The sequence below is a fragment of the Anabrus simplex genome, chromosome 12, assembly GCF_040414725.1.
Source record: "Anabrus simplex isolate iqAnaSimp1 chromosome 12, ASM4041472v1, whole genome shotgun sequence".
Taxonomy (NCBI): Eukaryota; Metazoa; Arthropoda; class Insecta; order Orthoptera; family Tettigoniidae; genus Anabrus; species Anabrus simplex.
In genome coordinates this window covers 76,021,025-76,045,690 of record NC_090276.1, presented here as the reverse complement: position 1 = coordinate 76,045,690, position 24,666 = coordinate 76,021,025, and the positions used below count along the sequence as shown (strand labels likewise).

Here is a 24,666-nt window from a genome sequence, read left to right as displayed (position 1 = left end):
GTGCCGAACCTGGAACAGTCTTACTACGCAAGTCGTGCATTACATTACGTTCTAGAATCTACTTCAAGATATTTTATGGATTCGTCAGCAGATATGCTTTTAATGTCACTTTCACAAGTTGATGGACGGTCTTCAATAAGCTATCTGACCCAACTTGGAGGTTCAATTCTGGCTCAGTCTCATGGAATTGGAAGGTGCTCACATACGGCAGCCTCGTGTCTGTAGATTTACTGGCATGCAAAACTCCTGCGGGACTAAATTCTGGCACATCAGCGTCTCCCCTTGCATACCATTTATGTATTTTTTGTCACTTTAACATAAATTTGACTAATCACATACATAAGAATACACAGAGCAAAGGGAGCGTTTAGCTAGTCTATAATAACAATCAATGTTTTTGTTCGTAAGTATTACTGGTTTCAAGGGAAGCAGATAAATTAGCAAGAAATATAGAGGCATAGGCATTGGTTTCCTTAGTAACGTGATCCCAGAGCTGTGGGGTTAGAAATTCATTCCCTGCGTCCATTTCTTTCGGATTATTTCCCAACCCCCTCCTCACTATAGAGTGAATTTCAGAAACTGGTTTGCATGTTACAGAAACAGGCTTATTGTCAACAAGATCATAATTCCAAGTATCATTTTACTAGAATGTTCACCCGCTCTTGTAGCATTCTGGTTTTGTCATGTAGTTTCAGTTGGCACTATCATCGCGTAACTGAACTCAGAATCACTTTAATCACTGTCAGTTGAAGAAGAAGTATGTTCACTCTCCAGAGAATCATTTCTACTTTCAACATCACTATTTTCAAGCCAGATACGGATAACCTCATCCATGTCGCGCTTGGAGCCTGCCATGATTGTTTACAACGAGCAGCAAACTGAGGTGCTTTTTATTTTCCGTACTTCATCTCAGAGTTACTGTGTATAGCTTCAGGTATCATCTGACATCAATCGGGTAGGCTGAAAAACAAACAGAATAAATCTCTCTGACCAGCTAACCGCGATAATTAATTTATAAATGTTCCGTGCATCAGGATGGAAGTGTCCGTCAAAGTATGTTACTGCCTTATGATCGCAATGGGCGCCGTAATAATTCTTTCTCCTGACGTAAATAACAACATGTATCTTATTTTTAAGAAAAACGCATCGTTTTTAAAAAGATATGTTTATTTCATATAAAATCGAGAGTTTCGCATCTATTTCGCATAAATTGCACAATTTCGCATTTTGAACCAATTTTGCATTTTATCGCTAATTCAAAATCGCTATAAACCACTCGTACGGGTCATATAAGATGAAGGCACATACACTGACAAAGTTTTGACGTATTTCGCATTTATTGCAAATGCTAAAAATCACAAACTCTCATTATCATCTTATCATGTACATTATAAATTTGACACAGAATTAAATGACACGCCTAATGGACATGTTATCATTGAAGTTGCAAAGAAGTTTTTAAAATACTAGGCTTACCCCTACAAAATGAGAATGGGAAGAAGTGTGATAAAGCTATTCAGTCTTAAAATTCATATAACAACCTTCAAGATTGATATCAAGGTGGTGGAAAACTCCTGGACATAATTAAGTAAAATTTAATATAAGTTCAGTCTTAAAATCGAAAGTATTACCAGTAACATTCTCTGTAGCAGAGTCCCTTGGTTGTCACATAGTGTTCACGTTAATATAATTCCATGAATCATTAGCACTACATTCATCAGAATATTATTCTGAACCTCTGCTGGAAAGTTTACTTTTTCCACTGATTTCTAACTGCTCTAGTTTTGCGTTCTTTCAAATCTTGCAATACTTCTGCGCGATAAGTAGACATGAGAACTCTCTGACCAGAATACAATGTTTATAAGCTAGGTCCCTTGCGAAATTGCTGAGAGCTTGCCAAGTCATGGGAATACACCGTGTTTCACGCGACCCTTTGATATTTCTATCAATACACTTCTAATGACCACGTGTGACAAGCGCTTTAGGGCATTGAGCACGGCAGGAGAGTCGTAACACTCAACCACTAGGAATGGCATAGGGTTAAAGTGTACAGTTAATTATTATTTTTTTTTTTGAGATTTGTTTGTTTTCAGTGCATATTTCAAATAATTTTAAGTGCAAAATTTAAAGCCTGTTGATAATGTATGGATCTGGTTCATACCCTGCATTTGTGTGTGTGTGTGTGTGTGTGTGTGTGTGTGTGTGTGTGTGCGCTCTCTTCCATATTAAGAGAAACAAAACAAAAAATCATATTCCATGAAAAAAAAATTCAGATTTCTAAAATGAATGAAAATGTACTCCCATCAGATCAAAGCTGGCGGGCATTTAAATCAACTCCAGCATGTTATGTGAACATTTTTAACCATTTACATAACAACCTGTACAGTTTTCAAGATAATTATCTGGAATTTTGCATGGCTGTCCTTCCTGGTGATTTATATACAGTAGTTAGAATCTGTCTTTAACAGAATGTTTGTTATAAAATATTCAACGTTTAAAAGTTTCTCCTTCTCTTACAATACAGGGATTATTGAGGTTCAGTTGTTAATCTGATTATTAACCTTTGAACAAAATAAAAATCACTTACATTTTTCAAAATGGTCATTTTGTGTAAATTTTACTATGAGAGTTTTGAAAGTTTATCTAAAACTTAACAAAAATAAGATTATAAATATTTCTGTATATAAAAGAGGAAGGCATAAAGTGTGTAATATGGTGGAAGGTGCTGACACTACCGAACTCTACAGGCTTTGCAAGGAACCAGACCACCTTCCGCTGCGCTGTGACGAAGTGGAGCACATAGAAGAAGTACGGATGAGGACCTACATCGAGAATAGGATGACTGAAGCTCTTGTGAGGTAAGAGTTTTATTTGTTGTATATTAGGGAAGTTATAATTGTAGGTAGGTTACATATTGATACTTTTGTTCTATAGAAGTGCACAAGTTTACTAAATTGTCATAAAACAGTGTTGTAGATTTGTATAGCAATTTTCCAAATTTGTTTCATGAAATGTTTGAACTGACAGGTAAGGAAAGCTGTCAAATTTGTCAATCTTAGGCTGTCTGTATTTTTATAGAACAGATATTTGTCATTATATTTGATATATTTAAAAATTTGTAGAATTGTTATTTTAGAAGTGTCAGTGAATATAACTTGGGAGTTTTTCATGAATATTCAGTGATTTAAATCATCTTGTGCATAACAAATGCTAGTAGCAGTAGTGAGAGGAAAGAGGAGTGAGATCATGCTGATTAAATTAACCTTTAATTTCAGTAAATTTCTATTCAAACAGAAATATCACATTCGGAAGACAATTGCTGAAGTTACGATAAATTCAATGGGAGAGCATAAGACTCTGATGGCTTTTGCTTTTTGTGAAATGTCTTTCTAAACATTAACATCCATTCCTGGCCAAGCTTGGAAGAAATCTACCAAAGAACACCTCCGTGTTCTCTCAAATTAAGTTAAAATCATAGTCTTATTGAAATTACTTGGCACTCTGCCAGAGGAATAACATTATGTGGATTGAATTAGTCTTTGTTTTTGTCGGTTATTTCTCATGCAGTAACACTTCATTGTTTCCTGCCTCAAATTGGATTATTGATCTATCTAGAGTATAATACAGTAAACTGGTTTGAAATAAAAATATGAAAGAAGTTCTTTAAGTATGACAATTTAGAATAGTTTGCTTGTTATGTAAGGTAATCTTTTAACATTTATGAAAAATTGTCATAACATTTTGACAAATTTGAGAGGTCTGACATAATTGTCTAATAAATCACCTGTCTAGTTTTATGTAATGACAGACTTTTTCCCAAATCATGGTGTGCGTTACTGTAGTCACCTAGTTCGTGCACCATGGGCAATGGCTGAGTGGCCTAGTAAGTAAGTGGTCCTGAGAGTCAGGATACCAGTTGCAATGGAATGGGAGTGGGAATCTCGGACATATTCTTAGTCGTGGCCCTCCTTGTGCTCAGGCGGCTAGGACTGTACAATCCACCGGTGGTCTATAACGTGTTAGAGGAGAGATCTTCACTTGGACTATCAGTAAGTAGGGTAGCATCCTGCTTCATGTACAGAGCTCAGAACATTTTAACCAAGCCTGGGACCTATGGGAGTTACGGAGTCCCACTCCCATTTGACAGGCAAGGGACTCCTTGGAAACAACTTGGCAAACAAAATAGAATTCGATGGGGAGCTATCAGTATTAATGGGACTTATGGAAGAAAGAAAGGAAAACTGGCTGAGTCAGCTAAGAGGATGCATCTGGATGTGCTAGGAGTAAGTGATAATCGGGTACGGGGAGATGACGAGGAAGAAATAGGAGATTAGAAAGTGTACTTGCCGGGTGTTAGAAACAGAAGGGCAAAGTATGGGGTAGGGCTGTTTATCAGGAATACCACTGCACGCAACATAGTTTCTGTTAGGCACGTAAATGAGCGAATGATGTGGGTAGATTTGTCAGTTGGAGGAATTAGGAGTAGAATTGTGTCCGTGTATTCACCATGTGAGGGTGCAGATGAGGATGAAGTTGACAAGTTTTATGAAGGATTGCGTGACATCATGGTCAGGGTCAACAGCAAGGATAGAATAGTGCTAATGGGCGATTTCAATGCAAGAGTTGGAAGTAGAACTGAAGGATACGAAAGGGTGATTGGTAAATGTGGGGAAGATATGGAAGCTAATGATAGGTTATAAACTTCATGGTTCTGATCCGTATTGAATTTTAAGTACAATATAATTATTAATTTAATGTAGTAATGGTCCCCTTTCAATACTATAATATGCAATATTCTAAATGACATTAATTAATTAATTAATTAGGGACTGGTTTTGGTTGGGGCTGGCCATCTTCAGCCTTAATGTAAAACATCTAATAACTAAACAAATGTACATGCGCACAATTGACATAAAACAAATGAAACAAATATATACTGTACAAACTGACATTAAAAAACTGGGATGAAATTATGATTAAATTTGAAAATAAACTAGGTTCTAACTTTTGAGTATGCTCATCATTGAGAATATTTCAAGTATTAATTTATATACACAGAACATCTAATCATTAATAATTCAATAGTAAATGGGATCCTGTAGTTCATCACCAAATCTATTTGAGTGGTGTTAATCATTTGCAAGCCATTGGACACCACTGTAAATAACCAGTAGCTGACTGAGAACTGTTAGATATTGGTTCATCATCAATCAAGGTAATAAAATGAGATGTTCTCGTGGTGCTTGTTAAATCATGCTGAAATGTTGTTGGACATTGTCAGAACGGCACATGAAGATGTGGTTAACACAGATACATTGTGTCTGATAAAATTTGCAATTCATTGTGGTGCCCATGTTAACCTGAATAAATTTTTTTTCTTTTTTTTTGCTATTTGCTTTACGTCGCACCGACACAGATAGGTCTTATGGCGACGATGGGATAGGAAAGGCCTAGGAATGGGAAGGAAGCGGCCGTGGCCTTAATTAAGGTACAGCCCCAGCATTTGCCTGGTGTGAAAATGGGAAACCACGGAAAACCATCTTCAGGGCTGCCGACAGTGTGGCTCGAACCCACGATCTCCCGATTACTGGATACTGGCCGCACTTAAGCGACTACTACAGCTATCAAGCTCGGTTTAAATAAAATTAAATTAATGAATTGAATGAGAGAATGTGTTAGTTAGATGGGATAGGTTATATGAGACTTACCTCTCAATACAGCGTGAGGTGTGTGGCCTATTGTTGTGTGTGCTTCAGACTAATTCAAATGGAAAGGGACAAGAAAAAGTCTTTTCTTAACCATAGATTATATGAGACTCACCTTGAAACACAAGTTTACTTTCGAATGCTCACTGGAACCTATTTCAAGCCCAAGTTGACAATAGACTATCTATTGAATTATCAAAGAAACAACAAACCCTAGAGAAAAAGCTGTTAATGAACTCTAAACTCGACAACAACCATGCTAAAGAAACCATCAAAAACACTAGGCCTAACATGTCCAACCAGTTTCACCCTCTGATCAGAAATTTGTCCAAAGTACCACTGACTGAAGACAAAAGTTCCATTTTAGCCAGGGGCCCTAAACACATTTGGCCTAATTTTAACACTCTGAACACAGTCATCACTACAACAGTAGAAGCAGAATTAGCCATTAGTAAATTACCAGCAGTTAAACAAGACGAAGTGAGATTTGAAGTAAGAAGAAAATTAAACTCAGTTCTCAACCCAGAAAAGAGTAACTCCCGTAATTCACCCCTTACACATGACAAGAATAGCTACAAAGATTCTATCCTCGCACAAAAGCAGATACGTGCTCTAAAAAAGAAAATCAATGATATCATAATTACAAAAGTAGATAAAGGCAACATTACCGTCATAATGGACAAGAACAAATATGTAAGCAAAACAAATCAATTTTTTAAAGATAGCTCATTTTCTACAATAATGAAAGACTCTACTGCGAGAATCCAACATCACCTTAAGCATACCCTCAAGAATACTTCATATATTTTAACAGATCAAGAAAACACTAAATTAATATGAACCCAGATTTACACACCGCCAAATCCCTCCCCAAAATACACAAAACCGGCGTCCCCATTCGCCTGATCATTAACTATAGACAGAGTCCCTTATACAAAGCATCACAGTTCATTCAAAGATTTTTAAGAAGAAACTATAATTTCTTGTCGAACAAATCCGTCAAAAACACTAAAGAACTGCAACATAAGAATGATACTAAAGCCTCCACCTTATCAATACATTTATTTATATACTATTAATCACAATAATCACAGTACCGGTTTCGATCCCTCTAGGGTCATCCTCAGCTGTCATATACCAATACAGTTATTAAAACATCACATTGGAAGGTGTTGTACATACATGAAAATTGACCCAATTTGACAGGCCGTTTAAAATAAGTTGTATGTTAAAATGGTAAAATAAATCCTCTCTTCTTCAATTATAAAAAGAGTACGTAATGTGAGAGGTGGTGGTGGTGGTGGTGGTGGTGGTGGTGGTGGTGATTATTGTTTTAAGAGGAAGTACGTAATGTGAGAGGCATGTCACTACAATGTTCCTGTTGATTTGGTAAGCGTAAACTGAGATTTGTAATATTGTGTATACACTGATGTTCATAGTACAAATAGTACAATAGTACCTTCTAATTTCCATTTTCAGTAACGTCAAACCAACAAGTCATAATTCAGTTTTTTCATAATATTCACAGCACCTTTCCTCAGCAGCCATCCTTTTTCCCACATCCTTCCACCCCGCCTTAATTCTCCCTTCACCCCACCCAACCCCTTCCCCCACCCCCTTCCCCCACCCCCTTCCCACCACCCCACACCTCCTCTCCCTCTCATTCAGGACCTTCCCCCTCCCCTCTCCTTCCTTTTCATTTGAATCTCACAACAGTTAGTCTGAAGTACACACAACAATAGACCACACATCTCAAGCTGTGTTGAGAGGTAAGTCTCGTATAACCTATGCCATCTGACTAATACATTCTCTCATTCAATTCATTAATTTAATTTTATTTAATTTATTCAGGTTAACATGGGCACCGCAATGAATTGCAAATTTTATACCAGACACAATGTATCTGTGTTAACCACATCTTCATGTGCCGTCCTGACAATGTCCAACAACATTTCAGCATGATTTAACAAGCACCACGAGAACATCTCATTTTATTACCTTGATTGATGATGAAACAATATCTAACAGTTCTCCGTCAGCTACTGGTTATTTGCAGCGGTGTCCAATGGCTTGCATATGACTAACACCACTCAAATAGATTTGGTGATGAACTACAGGATCCCATTTACTATTGAATTATTAATGATTAGATGTTCTGTGTATATAAATTAATACTTGAAATATTCTCAATGATGAGTATACTCAAAAGTTAGATCCTAGTTTATTTTCAAATTTAATCATAATTTCATCCCAGTTTTTTAATGTCAGTTTGTACAGTATATATTTGTTTCATTTGTTTTATGTCAATTGTGTGCATGTACATTTGTTTAGTTATTAGATGTTTTACATTAAGGCTGAAAATGGCCAGCCCCAGCCGAAACTAGTCCCTAATTAATTAATGTAATTTAGAATATTATAGTATTGAAAGGTGGATCATTACTACATTAATTTAATAATTATATGGAAGCTAATGAGAATGGGAAGCGTTTGCTGGACTTCTGTGGTATTATGGGTTTAGCAGTTACAAATACATTCTTCAAGCACAAGGCTATTCACTACTACACATCGGAGGCTACAGGTACCAGATCCATAATAGACTATATCTTAACCGACTTCGAATTCAGGAAATCTGTTACTAATGTAAGAGTTTATTGGGGATTTTTCTGATGAAACGGACCACTATCTGATCTGTAGTGAACTAAATATCTCTAGCCTAGGGTAGAGAAAGTGAAATCTGTCTGCAAACGAATAAGGGTAGAAAATCTCCAGGACGAGGAAATAAGACAGAAGTACATGGATATGATTAGTATGATTAGTGAAGTTTCGAACATTAGATAGTATAAGCAGGTTCAGGTTGGCATACAGTAGTAGCAACAGCAAGGGAATGCCTCAGAACAACTGTGTGTAAAGATGGGAAAAGGCGAACATCTTGGTGGAATGATGAAGTGAGAGCAGCTTTTAAACTTTAAAAGGCTTATCAGAAATGGCTCCAAACAAGGGCCGAGGCAGACAGGGATTTGTATGTAGATGAAAGAAACAGAGCAAAACCAATAGTTGTTGAATCCAAAAAGAAGTCTTGGGAATATTTTGGTAATAACATGGAAAGGCTAGGTTAAGCAGCAGGGAAATCTTTCTGGACAGTAATAAAGAATCTTAGAAAGGGAGGAGAAAAAGGAAATGAACAGTGTTTTGAGTAATTCAGGTGAACTCATAATAGATCCCAGAGAATCACTGGAGAGGTGGAGGGAATATTTTGAACATCATCTCAGCGTAAAAGAAAATATCCTGGTGCTGTTGGTAATGGTTGGTGATGGACGTGAGTGAGTGAGGCTCCACAAGCAGTGAAAGTGACAAAAATTTGCGGAAGTGCAATATTTGTATTTACCAATCAATATACACACACGTTTTGTTGGTATTGATCTTCTTTTCTTCGAAATTCGCATTGTAAAGAAAATGGGTCGCCGAAACAACGGAGTTGGAAGCCCAGCCATTACCAGTGCTGCCAACGTAGACCGCCTCGTGAAGTGCGCGCTGGACGACTTCATTAACTCGGACAGCTTCCTTGAAAAAATTGTGCAGGCCATTTCGACCCGCATAACAGAAGTGGTCATAAAAGAACTTGAAAAAAGTTTAAAATTTAATATCGAAGCGTTGTCAGAGATAACTGAAAAACTTGATAAGAAGGAGGCGGAAATCCGCAAACTGAAGGAGGATATGGACGCTAAGTGTGATTCATTGGAGCAATATAGCAGGAGAAATAATGTAAGAATTTTCGGCATTCCTGAAAGTTCGAACGAAAACTGCGATGAACTAGTGCTCAACGTGTGCAAAGCAGTAGGTGCAGATGTGAGTCTTAATGACATCGATAGGTGTCACAGAGTAGGACCTCGATCTCCAGGAAAAACACGACCTATCCTAGTGAAATTTGTATCTTATCGCTCACGGCAGGACGTTTTCACGAAGAAAAGGAAACTGAAAGGATCATCTACAACAATCCGTGAAGATCTTACGGCTGTCAGAATGTCCATCTTGAAGACAGCAATCCAGCGTTTTGGACTTACAAACACTTGGACTGATTCAGGAGACATCATAATCAAGAAGGCGGACGGGATGAAATTAAGAGTTTGCCAGTTAAAGGAACTTCCTATGGCATAAGTTTCTGTTGCAGTGCTGCTTTATCACTTGACAATGTGAGTCTATTCCCATCCTTTACCGTAAGTCACAGCCGAGAAGCTATCTTTTTATTTAGTTTAAGAAAATATATCTATATATCTATCTATCTATCTATCTATCATCTGTCTATCTATCCATCCATTTACCGTATTAATTGATCTAAATATCGATTAGCTTATCTGTCTTCTAATCCTACCATCTGTCGATTGACTTACTCTTTAATCACTTTCCTAACTGGATCAAATTTAAATCAGGCCCCCGTATTTACGTCTACATAGATCTAACATCTACACTACGTAGAATAAGCTCCTACTCGAGTTATTCTGTACGCGTAATCTACTGTTGCACGTTATTATTATTATTATTATTATTATTATTATTATTATTATTACTATAGACAATTTAGCTATCTAAAATACGTAAATTGCTGATTATTCATTGGATGTATTCGCATGCTGTGTTCTACTTCTAGTTAGTTTTCATTTTAGCAATTGGCAATGCATACCACTAACAGCAGTAATCCCTCTGACCATTGCAATACTTTTCCTTGTCACACTTCCCCTTCCCCGCCCAGCCCTTCAACCTGTCTACCTGCTAGTCCATTGACCCGAACCCCACCCCTTGAAGCTACAACACACATTCTCCAGTCAGCTCTAAATAGACATAAAAGCGCACTTCACATATGTCACCTTAATGCCCAGAGTTTAGTTTCTCAAACTCGTATAGATGAACTAAAAGCGATTTTCATTCCACTGTCCTTTGATATCATCTTATGCAGTGAAAGTTGGTTGAAAGTCAAACATCAAGCTAAGAATCTTGAATTACCTGGCTACTGCCTTCTGAGGAATGACAGACTTGGCAAAGGGGGAGGTGGGGTCTGTGCTTTTGTCTCTTCGCGCTTGAAACCTCAAATTATCTGTCAGTCGCCTCAACAGTACGAGCGTAAACCTGAGTACATGTTCATAGAGATACAGGTCGCTGCTGTTAAATGCTTGGTAGGTGTAGTATACAAACCGCCTAAAGCTCGCCGTCTGAATGACTTAGAGACTGATATTAACAGACTGTTACCTATGTACGAACATTTTATAATGATGGGAGATTTTAATACAAATCTTCTAGATCCAGATTCTTCCGAAGCCACCCATCTATTGAATACGTTCCAGGCATGCAGCATGGCAGTCCTCCCACTTTCTCCCACTCGCCACACTAAAACTTCACACACACTACTGGACCTAATAGTAACGAACAACCCTGACCGAGTATTACATCACGGCCAGACATCTGCTCCCGGACTGTCAGCCCATGACATCATCTTTATGTCTTACGCACTGCAATGCCCTAAACATAAACCTAAGTACGTGACTTACCGAGACTATAGCCGTATTAACAACGAAAAATTATTGGAAGACGCTTTTTCGATGCCGTGGCAGGAGATAACTCATAAAACTAATATTGACGACATGGTTACCACTTTCAATAACATGATACTACAAATTTTTGACAAACATGCCCCTATACGAACAGCACGCGTCTGTAAAAGACTCTCCCCGTGGCTAAATGATGATATTAGAGCAATGATGGCTAAGCGGGATGCAGCTCATAGGAAATATAAACATTACCCGACAGAGGAAAACTTTATCTATTACAAACGACTACGTAATAAAACTACTCAGACAGTAAGAAACGCTCGACTACGGTACGCCCATGACCTTATAAAACCTGACGTAAGACCCGCTACTTTATGGAAGTCAATCCGCCATTTTGGACTAAATAAACCGGACAAGGTAGACGATTTGGAAGTTTCTCTTGATGAATTGAATAATCACTTCGTATCCTCCCATGTACAATTAAACGAAGAAGCAAAAGAAAATCTTTTGTGTGCAAATTACAACACACCACCCGTAGGCAGAGACACATTTTATTTTAGTTATGTCTCACCCCTTCAAGTGAAAGCGGCTATCATGCGAATCAAAACTAAATCCACAGGGGTGGACAATATATGTATTATAATGCTAAAGAAAATTATCGACGCTATTATTCCAGTATTGACATTCATATACAATTTCTCCCTTCAAAATAGTGTATTTCCAACTGTCTGGAAAATGGCCCTGGTGCATCCTTTACCAAAGATAAAATCTCCTAGACTAAACAGTGACTACAGACCTATAAATATACTGTCTATAGTAGCCAAGGGACTCGAACATATAGTGCATAATCAAATCACCAACTATCTCAACGACCACGACATATTAGACCCACACCAGTCAGGTTTCCGACGCAATCACAGTACATGTACTGCCTTACTAAGCGTGACTGACGATATAAGGCAGGCTATTGACGAGCAAAAACTGACTATCCTAGTATTATTAGACTTTAGCAAAGCATTTGACTCAGTAGACCATGATTTGCTCCTATCCAAACTTTATCACCTAGGGTTCTCCTACAGTACTCTGAGATGGTTGGGAGCTTATTTACACGAACGTCAACAGCGTGTCACCAATCAAGGTGCATTTTCTTCGTGGCAATATGTAAAAAGAGGTGTCCCACAAGGGTCAACCCTTGCTCCTTTGCTATTTTCTGTCTATATCAACGACCTAGCTAATCAGCTGACACATTGTAAACGTCACATCTATGCTGACGACGTACAATTGTACATCCATGCAAAACCAACAGACGTTTTGACAGCAATCGAGAAAATTAACATGGATCTAGAGGCCATAAGTAAATGGTCTTACCAGCATGGACTTATTTTGAACCCAAAAAAGTCCCAAACTATAGTAATTGCCCACCCAAGACTTATTTCCGACAATTTACGCATGTCCATCCCCGACGTACAACTTCAAAATCAAGTTTTGCCCTTTTGCAAGAGCGTAAAAAATCTCGGAGTAACCATTGACCAGCACCTCTCGTGGACGGATCAGGTAATATCTGTGAGTAGACGAGTTTTTGCTACGTTGCACACATTAAACAATTTCAAATTTACTTTTCCGTTCAGTTTAAAGAAGAAACTAGTTGAAACCCTCGTTCTTCCAATATTCGATTATTGTGACGTAGTTTACAAAGATGTGAAAACCGAGCTCCGAGATAAACTACAACGTGCACAGAATGCCTGTGTAAGATTTATATGTAATCTGAAATTTTCAGATCATGTTACCCAGTCTTACGTCGACCTCAGATGGCTACGCCTTGAAGACAGACGCAAGCTGCATACCCTGACTTCATTGCACCGAATCCTTACCTTACAATCCCCATCTTACCTGTATGAACGATTTCATAGCCTTTCTGAACACCATGATAAAAACACCAGAGCGCTGAGCTCGACACTGCTCGCTATTCCTAAGCATAAATCCTCAACCTACAACAATTCCTTCACTGTTGTGGCCAGCCGTGAATGGAACTTACTTCCGCAGGAGGTCAGAGGGATATCAAACCACGGAAGATTTAAAAGTATGTGTTCAAAATATCTCTATGAAACGAGCTCGTAGTGCGACAGTCTTCTTCTTCTTCTTCTTCTTCTTCTTCTTCTTCTTCTTCTTCTTCTACTAATGATCATTCTTCTTCTTCTTCTCCTCCTCCTCCTTCTTCTTCTTCTCCCCATGGTCCTTCTTCTTCTTCCTCTTCTTATTATCATTATTATTATTATTATTATTATTATTATTATTATTATTATTATTCATCAGTAGTGTTAGAAAGTACTCAGCTGTGGTTTTCCTGCATAGTTATCCTTATCCCTATCCCCATTTTGCAATGTTTTTCACCCACAGCAAACACATGAAAACTGAACATTCGTCAATGTGATATACTTCTGGAATTGGACAAATTAATTGTAAATATTAGTAGGTTTATCTACATTATTATTATTATTATTATTATTATTATTATTATTATTATTATTATTATTAAAATTGTAATTCGTTCTTTGTTGTATGTTAATTTCTTCGCAGGAAGCAAAATGTTAATTTATATTGTGTATTATAATAGTTATTTTTATGTACAGCAGGATAGCATAGTACCGTAGTAATTTGTTTCAGTCTCTTTTTTCATTTATTCAGTATGTTATAAATTTTTATGTTAATTATGTATTTCACTGGTTAAGTGTAAGATAGGGACACGTGTCCCTAACTTTGCCAGTTAAAATAAATCATGTCTATCTATCTATCTATCTATCTATCTAATAGCCAAGCTCATAGAAAGGAGGAAAATTATGTTGGTGAAATTACGCTCGAGGAAGTGGAAAGGATGGTAAATAAACTCCATTGTCATAAAGCAGCAGAAATAGATGAAATTAGACTTGAAATGGTGAAGTATAGTGAGAAGGCAGGGATGAAATGGCTTCATAGAGAATTAAGATTAGCATGGAGTGTTGGTAAGGTACCTTCAGATTGGACAAAAGCAGTAATTGCACCTAGCCATAAGCAAGGGAACAGGAAGGTTTGCAACAGCTATCGAGGTATCTCATTGATTAGTATATCAGGCAAATTATTCACTGGCATCTTGGAAGGGAGGGTGCGATCAGTAGTTAAAGAGGAAGTTGTATGAAAACCAGTGTGGTTTCAGACCACAGAGGGGCTGTCAGGATCAGATTTTCAGTATGCGCTAGGTAATTAAAAAATGCTACGAGATGAATAGGCAGTTGGGTTTGTTTCTTAGATCTTAGAGAAAGCATATGACAGGGTACTGAGGGAAAATATGTTCGCCATACCATACTATCAATCAAAGCAATTTATGTTGACAGTTGGGCTTCAGTGAGAATTGATGGTAGAATGCGTTCTTGGTTCAGGGTACTTAGAGGGGTTAGACAAGGCTGTAATCTTTCACCCTTGCTGTTCGTAGTTTACATGGATCATCTGCTGAAAGGTATAAAATGGCAGGGAGGGATTCAGTTAGATGAAAATGGAGTAAGCAGTCTGGCCTATGCTGACGACTTGGTCCTAATGGCAGATTGTGCCGAAAGCCTGCGGTCTAATATCTTGGAACTTGAAAATAGGTGCAAGGAGTATGGTATGAAAATTAGCCTTTCGAAGACTAAATTGATGTCAGTAGGTAAGAAATTCATCAGAATTGAATGTCAGATTGGTGATACAAAGCTAGAACAGGTAGAAATTTAATGTATTTAGGTTGTGTTCTCCCAGGATGGTAATATAGTAAGTGAGATTGAATCAAGGTGTCGTAAATCTAATGCAGTAAGCTCGCAGTTGCGATCAACAGTATTCTGTAAGAAGGAAGTTAGCTCCCAGACGAAACTATCTTTACATCGGTCTGTTTTCAGACCAACTTTGCTTTACGGGAGCGAAAGCAACAGACATGAAAGTAGGGAGAATGATTGCTGGTACAAACAGGTGGGAACAATGGCAGGAGGGTACTCGGAATGAAGAGATAAAGGCTAATTTAGGAATGAGCTCGATGGATGAAGCTGTACACACAAACCGGCTTCGGTGGTGGGGTTGTGAGGCGAATAGAGGAGGATAGGTTACCTAGGAGAATTATGGACTCTGTTATGGAGGGTAAGAGAAGTAGAGGGAGGCAAAGACGAAATGGTTAGACTCGGTTTCTAACGATTTAAAGATGAGGTGTAGAACTACATGAGGCCACGGCACTAGTTGCAAATAGAGGATTGTGGCGACGTTTAGTAAATTCAGAGGCTTGCAGACTGAACGCTGAAAGGCATAACGGTCTATAATGATAATGAATGTATGTATGTTAACAGAATAACATTGAATTTTCCCTGGTTCTGTATTACTAATTTGTAATCATTACTAACATGACTAATGAGAGAGAGAGAGAGAGAGAGTGTGTGTGTGTGTGTGTCTCCTCAGATTCGTTTAAAGTAACTGTTTATAGGACAGCTTTAATGTTCAATAGAAGCTAGTTTGCACATTTTGTTTCTTAGGGTGTCTATTATTTGAGGTGTCTGTTATCTATACAAATAAGTTTTTTTCTGTACGCTTAGGATTTGGAATTTTTAAATTCCCAGCATCTCTCGCTCTGTAATCTGGACTATAATTTTATTCACGCTGGGTATAATTATTAGGTTAGGTCTGAAAATTCTCAGATTTCTCTGTAAAAAGCACCCACACATACAAGCAGTATTCAGTTTCGGACCATATTTTAATTACCGTATAATCCTGGATACCACCCAGACTTTTTCCCCATGAAATATTTGTTCTAAATCTTGGGTGCAGGTCGTATTCAAGCTGTTCATTCTCGTAAATATTTAGTATGTTTACTTGGAGATTGAAATAATCCTCCTCTGTGAACCATGTGACCTTGCTGCGGTGGGGAGGCTTGTGTGTCCCAATGATGCAGATAGCCAAGCCGCAGGTGCAACCATATCGGATGGTTATCTGTTGAGAGACCAGACTAACGAATGGTTCATCGAAAGGGGGGTAGCAGCCTTTCGGTTGTTGCAAGGGCGGCAGTCTAGATGATTGACTGATACGGCCTTGTAATAATACTCAACATGGCTTAGCTGTGTTGATACTGCTACACGGCTGAAAGCAACGGGAAACTACAGCCGTAACCACCTCCCGAGGACAAGCAGCTCTCTCTGTATGAAAGATGTACTGATGATGGCTTCCTCCCGGGTAAAATATTCCTGAGGTAAACTAGTCCCCCATTCGGATCTCCGGGTGGGGACTACACGAGAGGGCGCGATCATCAGGAAGATGGATACCGACATTCTGCGAGTCGGAGCGTGGAATGTTAGGAGTTTGAATCGTTGTGGTAGGTTAGAGAATCTGAAAAGGGAGATGGATAGGCTAAAGTTAGATGTAGTTGGTATAAGTGAAGTACGTTGGCAGGAAGAACAGGATTTTTGGTCAGGCGACTACCGAATTATCAACACGAAATCAAACAGGGGTAATGCAGGAGTTGGTTTAATAATGAATAAGAAAATAGGGCAGCGGATAAGCTACTACGACCGGCATAGTGAAAGAATTATTGTCGCCAAGATAGACACCAAACCAATGCCCACCACAATAGTGCAGGTCTATATGCCTACTAGTTCAGCGGATGATGAAGAAATTGAAAGAATATATGAGGAGATAGAAGATTTAATACAATATGTCAAAGGTGACGAGAATCTAATTGTGATGGGAGACTGGAACGCAGTGGTAGGCCAAGGAAGAGAAGGTAGCACAGTAGGAGAATTTGGATTGGGACAAAGGAACGAAAGAGGAAGTCGGCTGGTTGAATTCTGCACTGACCATAATTTAGTCCTTGCCAATACTTGGTTCAAACACCACAAACGACGGCTGTATACGTGGACGAGACCTGGAGACACTGGAAGGTATCAAATAGACTTCATTATGATTAGGCAGAGATTCAGAAACCAGGTGTTGGATTGCAAAACTTTCCCAGGAGCAGACATGGACTCTGACCACAACTTGTTGGTCATGAAATGCCATCTGAAGTTGAAGAAATTGAAGAAAGGAAAGAATGCAAAAAGATGGGATCTAGACAAGTTGAAAGAAAAGAGTGTGATGGATCGTTTCAAGGAACATGTTGCACAAGGACTAAATGAAAAGGCCGAAAGAAACACAGTAGAGGAAGAGTGGAGAGTCATGAAAAATGAAGTCAGTAGGGCTGCTGAAGAAATGTTAGGAAGGAAGAAAAGATCAACTAAGAATCAGTGGATAACTCAGGAGATACTAGACCTGATTGATGAACGACGAAAATACAAGAATGCTAGAAATGAAGAGGGCAGAAAAGAATACAGGCGATTAAAGAATCAAGTGGATAGAAAGTGCAAGGTAGCTAAGGAAGAATGGCTGAAGGAGAAGTGCAAGGATGTCGAAGGCTGTATGGTCCTGGGAAAGGTAGATGCTGCATACAGGAAAATCAAGGAAACCTTTGGAGAAAGGAAATCTAGGTGTATGAATATTAAGAGCTCAGATGGAAAGCCACTTCTAGGGAAAGAAGACAAAGCAGAAAGATGGCAGGAGCATATCCAACAGTTGTATCAAGGTAACGATGTAGATAATTTCGTTCTGGAACATGAAGAGGCTGTTGTTGCTGATGAAATGGGAGACCCAATTTTGAGGTCAGAGTTTGACAGAGCTGTGAGTGACCTAAATAGGAACAAGGCACCTGGAATTGATGATATTCCCTCTGAATTACTGACTGCCTTAGGAGAAACCAGCATGGTAAGGTTATTTCATTTAGTGTGCAAGATGTATGAGACAGGAGAAGTCCCATCCGATTTTTGGCAGAATGTTATACCTATTCCCAAGAAAGCCGGTGCTGACAGGTGTGAAAACTACCGCACTATTAGTTTAGTATCTCATGCCTGCAAAATTTTAACACGTATTATTTACAGAAGAATGGATAAACAAGTTGAAGCTGAGTTGGGGGAAGATCAATTTGGCTTCAGAAGATATGTAGGAACACGTGAAGCAATCCTGACTTTACGTCTGATCTTAGAGGATCGAATCAAGAAGGACAAGCCCACGTACATGGCATTCGTAGATCTAGAAAAGGCATTCGATAATGTTGATTGGACCAGGCTATTTATGATTCTGAAGATGATAGGGATCAGATACCGAGAACGAAGAATTATCTACAACCTGTATAAAAATCAGTCTGCAGTGATAAGAATCGAGGGCTTTGAAAAAGAAACAGCAATCCAGAAAGGAGTGAGGCAAGGCTGCAGTTTGTCCCCTCTCCTTTTCAATGTTTACATAGAACAGGCAGTAAAGGAAATCAAAGAGAAATTTGGAAAGGGAATCACAGTCCAAGGAGAGGAAATCAAAACCTTGAGATTTGCCGATGATATTGTTATTTTATCTGAGACTGCAGAAGATCTCGAAGTTGCTGAATGGTATGGATGAAGTCTTAGGTAAGGAGTACAAGATGAAAATAAATAAGTCCAAAACAAAAGTAATGGAGTGCAGTCGAACGAAGGCAGGTGATATAGGAAATATTAGATTAGGAAACGAAGTCTTAAAGGAAGTAGATGAATATTGTTACTTGGGTAGTAAAATAACCAACGATGGCAGAAGTAAGGAGGACATAAAATGCAGACTAGCACAAGCAAGGAAGAGCTTTCTTAAGAAAAGAAATTTGCTCACTTCAAACATTGATATCGGAATTAGAAAGATGTTTTTGAAGACTTTTGTGTGGAGCGTGGCATTGTATGGAAGTGAAACATGGACGATAACTAGCTCAGAAAGAAAGAGAATAGAAGCTTTTGAAATGTGGTGTTATAGAAGAATGCTGAAGGTGAGATGGATAGATCGAATCACGAATGAAGAGATACTGAATCAAATTGGTGAGAGGAGATCGATTTGGCTAAATTTGACGAGAAGAAGAGATAGAATGATAGGACACATCTTAAGACACCCAGGACTTGTTCAGTTGGTTTTTGAAGGAAGTGTAGGTGGCAAGAACGGTAGGGGTAGACCAAGGTATGAATATGACAAACAGATTAGAGCAGATGTAGGATGCAGTAGTTACGTAGAAATGAAAAGGTTAGCACAGGATAGGGTGGCATGGAGAGCTGCATCAAACCAGTCTATGGACTGATGACTCAAACAACAACACATTGAAATAATTTGAATACGGTTACTGTACTCAGTATACCACATGTAAATGGACATTCAGGTCTTATTATGTTTTAGTTGTGTTCTAGAAAACAAGACCGATTTTTTTCCTCAATGCGGTTACAGTGGCATGTGAAAGCGAAATGTAAGGTAATGAAATACGGTAAATCAGAGAATATGGGTAAATATGCTGTAAATATGAAAGCTGCTGCTGCGGATGCTTGACCGTTCTTTGTTTCACAAGTGTTGCTGGCATGCTGGGTGCGCGACTAGCTGATCTCGCGGGATATTGTACTTTGCAAGAGTCGAGACTGTTGGTTACGGAAGTCTACCTCGCTCGCATTTGAGTTCCGTATCTGTCCCGTGAAAGTGCTGTCTCGATAGTAAGCGATGGATTCAAAACGGTGACTGCGGTCATTTACTGTGCGTGAGAAACTTAAAAGTTGTAAGCGAAGCTGAAATATACGGAAATTCTGCCGTTGGCAGAAGGTGAGATATTGATGAATCGTGTATTCGTGATAGGCGGAAGAAGGAAAAACTTCTAAAAAGTAACAGCGATCGCAGAGCGTTCTGCGGGTGGAGTGCAGTGTTTCCGGAAATTGAAAGACTCCACAAATTTGTGATGGAAAAACGTGAGTTAGCATATGGTGTTTCTAGTGAAATGTGTCAATTGAAAGCACTAGAGATCTCAAAAGAACTCAAAACACAGGGTTTTACTGCAAGTCGCGGATGGATCCGAAACTTTTATCTGTGAAAGGGATTGTGTATTTGGAGACGTGCGTCTATTTCACGTCTTTTCCCTGGGGCGTATGAAGAAAAATTAACAGCCTTTCAGTCACATTATTCATTTGAGGAAGCAAAATTCTTATTTGCTGTCGCAAATTGGGAATGCTGACCAGACACCTGTCTATTTTGAAATGCCGTTGGAAAATGCAGTGGATACGAAAGGTTCTAAAAGTGTAACCATCAGAACAGGTGGTAACGAAAAGCAACAATGCATGGTAATGTTGTGCATATTAGCGGACGAAACCAAACTCCCTCCATATGTGATTCTGAAAAGGAACACACTTCCGATAGGAAACTTGCCGTCGGGTATTATTGTCAGAACACGAGTCTGGCTGGATGGACAGTGCATTTGGCAACGTCACCCGGGAGCTTTGTTACAAAAAAGAAACATGCTTGTGTTGGACAGTTACCAGGACATTCAACCGACACTGTAAAAGATACGATGAGGAAAGGAAAAACCCGGAGGACTCGCTTCTATTCTACGGATCTTGGATGTCTGCGTGAACCAGCTTTTCAAAACTGCACTGAAACATTTGTAAACCAAATGGATGTCTGATGGTGATCCTGCGTTAACAGCAACCGGATGAGTGAAGAGGCCTAAAGTGGAACTAATATGCAGCTGGATGCAGACTGCATGGGCGCACATTCCCAACGATCTAGTGTCCAAAAGCTTTAAGAAATATGGAATTTCAAATTCAGTGGACGGTAGTGAGGACGACTATTTGTGGAAAGATACCAGTGACGAAAGTTCCTTTGGTGAAACTTCAGATGACAACGGTGAATTGTGAATGATCCGAGTATTGGACCGATTTTATTTAAGATTTTTGTGATTTTATTAATTGTAAGCTGTTTGAATTTATATTTGTAGTATATTTGAAAAAAAATTAAATAGGTTTGTAAGTTATTTGATTTTTCCGTATTTTGGCATCTAAAATTTAGGGTGCGGGTGTTATTCTTTGGCGGGTTGTATTCAGGATTATACGGGGGTGGTATTCAGGATTATACGGTACATTGTGGTAAATGGAGCCCCCGCCCAAACACCAGCACGGTATTTCTGAGAGCACAATATTATTGCTGTCGGTAAACAATCTTGGATCACTCTATGGGGGAAGAAGTTTTTCTTCCGACAGTCTCTCTTAATGAAGAGGAAGGTGAAACCTAGTAATTGCTTTGCCTGCACTATATTTGAGTAGTCTGATTCAATATGCCATATACAGTAGAACTCTGGTTTTGCGTGACCTCGATTTAGCATATACCCGCATTTAACGGAAGAAATTTCCAGTCCCAAAAATTATTCCAGAAGAGCGATGCGATTTTATATTCGATTTAACGTAATTCACAATAGGGCAAAACCTGCATTTAGCATTAAGGAAATGTTAAAATTCTCAAATATTTATTTCTATTTGTTTTGGTTATGTGACATTAAGAACCTATAAAAAAAAAAGGCAGAAGAGGAATTTAGAGTGCCGGCAATTCGGGCTAAAGTGAGATGTTGGACTCGGATACACATCTGACTGTAGCTGCTGTTGTAGAAGAGAACCCCATTTTAATGGCAATGTTATTATAACCTTTGAAAATTCCTACATTAATCTCCGCAATATCCTTCGGTTACAATGAGAACGCGTTTACTGATTTATCTGTTATTACGGGTAAATTCGAGCTTGTTAATTTTTATCAGTTATCAATATTCATACACTACTTCAGTGTTTACATGGAATACGATTGATCATCTTCCGTATCGATTCTTCACTACGCGCAAACGAATCGATCTTGAACGAGCCTGAGGTCTTCTCACAACTCCGACCTCTGACTGGTGTAAACAAACATGGGATCATATGTTTTTGCAATAAGTGTAATGCCAGCAGTTGTTAACTCCTTAGAAATGAAGGCTGATTTAAACAATTGCTTAATTTTAATACTATATGCTGAAATAAAATAAGAATGTGATACTTCTCAAGATACAGCGGTGTGCATAACTAATTTCAGAGGTTAGGCTATTTATTTCAGTGCCGGGCTGAGTGGCTCAGCCTTCTCACCCCAACTTGGCAGATGCGATACTGGCTCAGTCCGGTGGTATTTAAAGGTGCTCAAATACGTCCACCCCATGTCTGTAGATTTAGTGGCACTGCGGGACTAAATTCCAACATCTCAGCATCTCTGAAAACCGCAAAAGTAGTTAGTGGGACGTAAAGCCAATAACATTATGTACTGTAATTTTGTGTCTTGTTAAATTTCAGAATGGCTGTTCCCATGTCAATTTATAGTGAAAATGTTATTATTCTACAGGGAGCTTTAATTATGTTTTCATAAAACGTGCGCGGTAAACCTAGGTTAGGTGACACCATTTGAAATAAGAAAATGGAAATGTTTGCCAAAAGACTTGGGGTCTAGTGATGCTATTACAGTTAATAACGAAACTGAATATGCGTGTTCAGACTTTTGGAATTAGAAAATGCGTGCTTATGAGTAAGCCGCTGCTTAGAAAACATCCGCGAAAATGTTTAAACAAACCGATTGCAGTTTCATACCGATTTTAGTGTTTTTGTGATAGTTTGGTATCTCGCCCAACTTTTATGGAAAATCATGTATAACGTTATAAGAACAAGCTTAAACCAAGCGGTTTTGCATTCACAGAAAAAGAATCGGTCAGAATGAAGCACAAAGCATAACTACAGTGCAGTGTGTAGGGTAGATATTGCTGTCACTGTGTAAAGGTATGTTCATACAGGCGAAGATCTCTGGAAAAGGTGTGCTTCCTACAGAAACCTCGATTTTGAGGTTAAAATATCAGGTCCCTGTAAAAAACGTTAAATAGGGGTTCTACTGTGTGTGTAGACAAATTAATAATTGGATAGAGAGTTTTGTAAAGAAAATGTGTGTCATTGGCTATTTATATTATTGTACCAACCAACAACAATTTGCTTAATGTTGCACCAACAGAGATAAATCTTTTGGTGATGGTGGGGCTGGAAGAGACTACGATTGGGAAGGAAATGTCTGTGGCCTTAATCAAGGTACAGCCCCAGCATTTGTCTGATGCCAAAGTGGGGAAACCTCAGAAAAAATATCTTCAGGACTGCCGACAGTGGGGTATGAACCCACGTATCTGCTGTATGCAAGCTGACAGTCGCTCATTCTTCTTCTTCTTCTTCTTCTTCTTCTTCTTCTTCGTTTTGCCTCTTGACTGAGGCGTCGTGACTATCATAATATTCAGCCCTCTAGCCGATGAACCATACTCCACCATTCTTCCCTACCTAAAGCTTTCAGTGTGGTTACTCTGAGAGAAAATTGTAGGGGGCCGTTCACCATGTCAATCCATCGTGTTGGTATTCGTCCTCGTCTAGTTCGCTGGACTTTGCCCTCAACAATCAGCTTTTGAAGACTACCATCTCGACGCATTATATGTCCAAAGTAGCGTACAATCCGCTGAGAGACCTTACACGATAGACGAACTTTTATCTGAAGTTGGTTCAGGATTGATGTGTTCGTGCTATGAGCTGTCCAAAGAATCCTTAACATTTTCCTCCAGCACCACATTTCAAAGCTTTCTATCCGTTCACGATCACGTTTAAGGATGGTCCACGTCTCTGTGCCATACAAGAAGACTAGAGATTCAACGAGCTTCTTTTTTGTCTTAATGTTGATGTTATCTTTCCAGATCTTCTGCAGACTGATCATTGCTACCTTTGCTATTTCAATTCTTCACTTTATTTCATCTTTGGAACCACCAGAATTGGATAGTAAGGAGCCTAGGTATACATACTGATGTACAACTTCACACCCTCCAATCTGTTTGATATGTGGACTGTTGTTGTTCTTACGATCAGCAATCATGACTTTGGTTTTCTGTCGATTTAGGTGTAATCCAATTTCTAGGCTTGCTTCCTCTACTCTCTTGATCAGCTCTTTCAATTCCTCTTCAGATGATGCTATCAAGGTGGTGTCATCAGCAAATCTCAAGTTGTTGATCTTGCATCCCCCAATGGAAAACCCTTTGTCCCAGCCATCGAATGCAGTTCTCATTGCATATTCACCATAGATATTGAAAAGTAACGGTGACAGGATACATCTCTGGCGAACTCCAGCCCTTGTACGAAACTGCTGAGACTGTTTGTTTTGAATCTTCACAGTGGCTGTATTTTCCTTATATAAGGACTTGAGATCAATCAAATGGAGTGGCAAATCCATGTCATCCAAAATTTGGTATCAACAAATTAATCTAAAAAGCCACCTAATCGATACTTTATTTCTTTTGCCTTTGGCAAACTTAAAAATACATTAACAAACACAGTACATGTTTCGACCACTTAGTGGTCATCTTCAGCTGTATATAAAAAAAATCTTAGATGATAACATTTAAAAGCAAGCACATTGGATCTTAAAACTATATCCCATGGGAATCCAAAAACTATTGTACTAAATGCTTTAAATGAAATGGAAGATGGGGGGGGTAAGGAGACTTA

The 24,666-nt window shown here is 38.7% G+C and overlaps 1 protein-coding gene across 4 annotated transcripts in view; it reads left to right on the top strand.

Annotated features, from left to right (window-relative positions):
• The window catches only part of LOC136884534 (uncharacterized), a 124,253-nt gene that overhangs the window by 67,279 nt on the left and 32,308 nt on the right, over positions 1-24,666 (top strand). For all 4 annotated transcript variants that reach the window (XM_067156780.2, XM_067156776.2, XM_067156777.2 and 1 more), the window contains exon 8: positions 2,748-2,858. In XM_067156780.2, coding sequence (XP_067012881.2) covers positions 2,748-2,858 — 111 coding nt within the window. The remainder of the gene's footprint in view (positions 1-2,747; positions 2,859-24,666) is intronic.